At 37.0% G+C, this 3,874-nt stretch overlaps 1 protein-coding gene across 1 annotated transcript; it reads left to right on the plus strand.

The window, feature by feature from the left end:
- Positions 1 to 1,507: 1,507 nt before the first annotated feature.
- On the plus strand, positions 1,508 to 2,434 carry LOC127207595 (olfactory receptor 4P4-like). Its single transcript, XM_051167035.1, is given in 1 exon segment — positions 1,508 to 2,434. A coding segment is annotated over 1 exon segment (927 nt).
- The last annotated feature ends 1,440 nt before the right edge of the window (positions 2,435 to 3,874 follow it).

Here is a 3,874-nt window from a genome sequence, read left to right on the forward strand (position 1 = left end):
ACAATGTATTATGCTCTATTTTTGCTTTGTTATTTTTTTGCATTTAGAATTTTTCCTCCTTTCAAATGTTCACAAAGTTGCAATGAACATTCTTTTGAATGTTTAAGAGGTCCTTTTAACAGGGTAAATATTTATTTCCTAGTCTATCAATACATTTTGTTTTAGAAAATATTTTAATTTATATGTGTGCAATGCTAACAACTCAGAGTAATGTGATATTTATGTTTAATTTGCATTTTTGATTTTAGATTTGCAACTGGACCTTATTTCATGTGACGCTTTCAGAGGTTTGGGGAATAATTAGGTAAGAGTGTATTAACTTGAGATCAATGAATGGAGTTTGAATCAATCTATAAAATGCTATCGAATCCATAATATCTTTTTGTGTCAAATGTGCTTTTCCTGAAGATTAACTTATATTGCTATACAATGCAAAAGTATTGATCTATCACTGTTCTAACTGTTCTAATTCTTTGTAGTATCGTGACATTTCCATTCAAGAGTAAGGTTGGTGAATTAATTTACTCTTATAAAGATGTCTTGAATTGAGTATTTGTGTGACATATTTTAGACCAGTTACTACAGTTACAGAAAATAAATATGGAAAGAAGGAAATATTCTATATTATTTTCATTTTCACTTACATATTTTAAGCTATATCAACATGTAGAGCATCTAGTAGAGTAAAAACATGTGGTTCAGTTTTAAGATACAAGTTGTTGAAACAGAAGATATGAGGCACTCCTCTGCATGTACCTTGTGTTTCTGCAGGTGCTAACTTCCAAGATGATGCCAGTATGTGAGTAAATTACGACAACCTATGGGACTCCAGGTCAGACTGGAGAACAAACTGGGAAACAAGGTGAAATCCAGGAACTCAGAGTCACTCTGGAACCCAGAAAGAAGCCACCTTCTTCTCCAAAACTTTGCTAGCTGTTCTTTATCACCTATCTTATTTATTTATTTCTATGGTAGGCGTCAAGGGCACTTCTGAGACTGCTGTGAAGATCTTCAATAATTTGACATATTGTGCTCACTGACGCAGAGTGCTAGCACACATTTTCAGAATTCGGTAATTGTAGTCATTATGAAGGACTGAGAATTATGATAACATTCTCACGTTTGGGGAAAATCACAATTTCGTGCTATAAATATGTGAACTTGAATTTCAATTTTCATCTTAGAGTATGCGTTTAACTTTTAAATTATCTACCTTGCTTTTATTGAGTGTAAAATTTTGGATTTTCCCCAAGCAACTAAAATTAACTTACAATTTATACTCTAATTAATTATTAGTATCACTCTTCTTTGTGCATCTGCTCAAGTACCCATTCATCTCAGTCATTGCTCTACTTATAGTAACAGACTTACACGTGAAGTGTCTGAAACAGCCAGTACATCTGTTCATTGGTTTAAAAATGACTTGCAAGATAAATCAAAGACCTTGAAAGACAAATGGTTTGAGCACAGTATCCTCTCCCTCTATAAAATCAATCACACAGAAGCAATGGGATATGGAAACCTCACAGAATTTATCTTACTGGGACTGTTCCAAAATGAGGATGTCAAGGCATTGTGCTCTGTGCTCTTCTTGCTTTGCTATCTTGCAATTCTCTGTGGAAACCTGGTTATTCTTCTCACAATCAGGGGCAGCCATCTTAGTGAGCAGCCAATGTATTTTTTTCTCAGCTACTTGGCCTTCATGGATGTCTGCTTCACCTCCACAGTGGCCCCTAAATTGATTATAGACTTATTGATACAGTGTAACACTATCTCTTACAATGGCTGCATATCATAAATGTTTTATGCCCACTTCTTTGGTGCCACTGAGATATTTATCTTGGTGGTCATGGCCTATGATCGCTATGTAGCAATTTGCAGACCCCTTTGCTACATGGTCATCATGAACAGACAGGTATGTTACATCCTTGTGATAGCCTCAGTTACTGGTGCTTTAATACACTCACTTGTACATGTATTGGTTATTATCAGACTTCCTTTCTGTGGCACCAATGAAATAGACCACTACTTCTGTGACATATTCCCCTTACTGAAATTGGCCTGCACTGACACAAGACTCCTAGTTATTGTAATCATTACCACCACAGGGGTGCTGTCCATTTTGACCTTTGTTGCCTTGGTCATTTCATACATCATCATTTTGTCCATCTTGAGGACCCGGTCATCCAAGGGCCGCCGCAAAGCCCTTTCTACCTGTGGCTCACATATCACTGTTGTTTTCATGTTCTTCTTACCACTCATATTTACCTATGTCCCAATTGGTGATTCTGCTGGGAACGACAAGGTGTTTGCCCTATTTTACACCATGATTGCCCCCTTGTTCAACCCTCTTATCTACACACTGAGGAATACAGACATGAAGAATGCCATGAGGAAGGTATGGTTTCAAGACAAAGTGTTTGATGGAAATTGAAGCCTCTGGTGGTGAAGCCTTTTTCTAAATCTTGTCATCTACACAATAAATGTGAGCAATTCAGCAAAATAGCAAGGCAGCACATGGACAACGAGAGTTGCAAACCTTGAAGAAATAAAGATCCCTTGTCATAGAGACTACGTACATCAATGAATCAATTAAGTCTTTTCCATTTTAGATAAATAGAACTTATTTTGTCCTTCATGGTCCTAAACATGATGGCTATTATTATGTTATTATTTGTGTAATTTATAAACTGTATAGTTTGGCAATCTTACTCTACTTTGGGAAATTAATATTTTGTCAGAGATACCTGTTATAGATAGAGAAGTCCTAATGACAAAATTTCTGGCTCTTCTACTATCGATAACAAAATAAATGTGGAACCTCGCCTGCGCACACACTGTATTTGGCCCATTGGTGTTTCCCTTATTCACCTTATGCTTCACAATCAGATTGGTCAGACTTTATTGTAGTGGATGTAAACATGTTTTTGTTTTTACCACAAGAATTGGATGTGAAACAAACTTGTGTGAGGGTGTGCGGTGCTTGTCTGTTGAAAACAGACATTTGAGAGAACACGTGGTGTTTGTCCACTATAAGAGGAACTGCTTCTTGTGGGGGAATGGTCTTTGCCAACTGATAAATATCTTAGTATACACTCAGAGGAGATATATATCCTTGGATTTTTGGTCCTGGCATCATTTCCTATCATTTGGATGTTCATCTATCTGCTTCAAGATGCTCATAAAAAGAAATCCTCCCTAGAATCTTCAAGACTACAGATTTTGACTGTTGCTCTGGATTCTGGCTGCTGCCGGTTTCAGTCACATTTGCTGAATTGCTCATTTGCTTTTTAACGAGTCTGCTGAAATCCTGACTATGAAGAGTGGAATTCCTCCAAGGACCTGAGTCTAAAAAGGTCTACCTCTCCTGTTCCCATTAACCTCTTCTCTCCTATATAGGGTTGGTGAGTTGGAAGGGAGGTATATGCCTTAAAGAAGCCCAAATGAAGTAGGTTTGAAAAAGTTCAAAGCCTACACTTTATGGACATAGCTTCTAATATTATTAGGAGACACAACCACATGGCAAACTCCTTGACCCTCTGGCTTTCACAATCCTTTTTCCTCTCTTCTGCAATATCGCCTGAGCCTTAGTTGCTAGAATATTTTGTAGATATGTCCATTGAGACTAGGCTCCACAACTGTGCATTTTCATTGGTTGTTGGTTTCTATAGAGGTCTCTATCTTTTGCAAAGAGAAGTTTGCTTGTTGAGGTGTGATGAATACATTTATCTGTTGGTATAAGGACAAGTGATAATATTGTTTTTAGGGACTGTGGTTGTTACGTAAATTAGTGGTTGCAGATTCTCTTCCAATAACCATTACCTCACTAAGTTGTTAGATAGATTTCCAGGTTTGATCTCCATCTTGTTAAGTA

Source organism: Acomys russatus, chromosome 24 (genome assembly GCF_903995435.1).
Source record: "Acomys russatus chromosome 24, mAcoRus1.1, whole genome shotgun sequence".
NCBI lineage: Eukaryota > Metazoa > Chordata > Mammalia > Rodentia > Muridae > Acomys > Acomys russatus.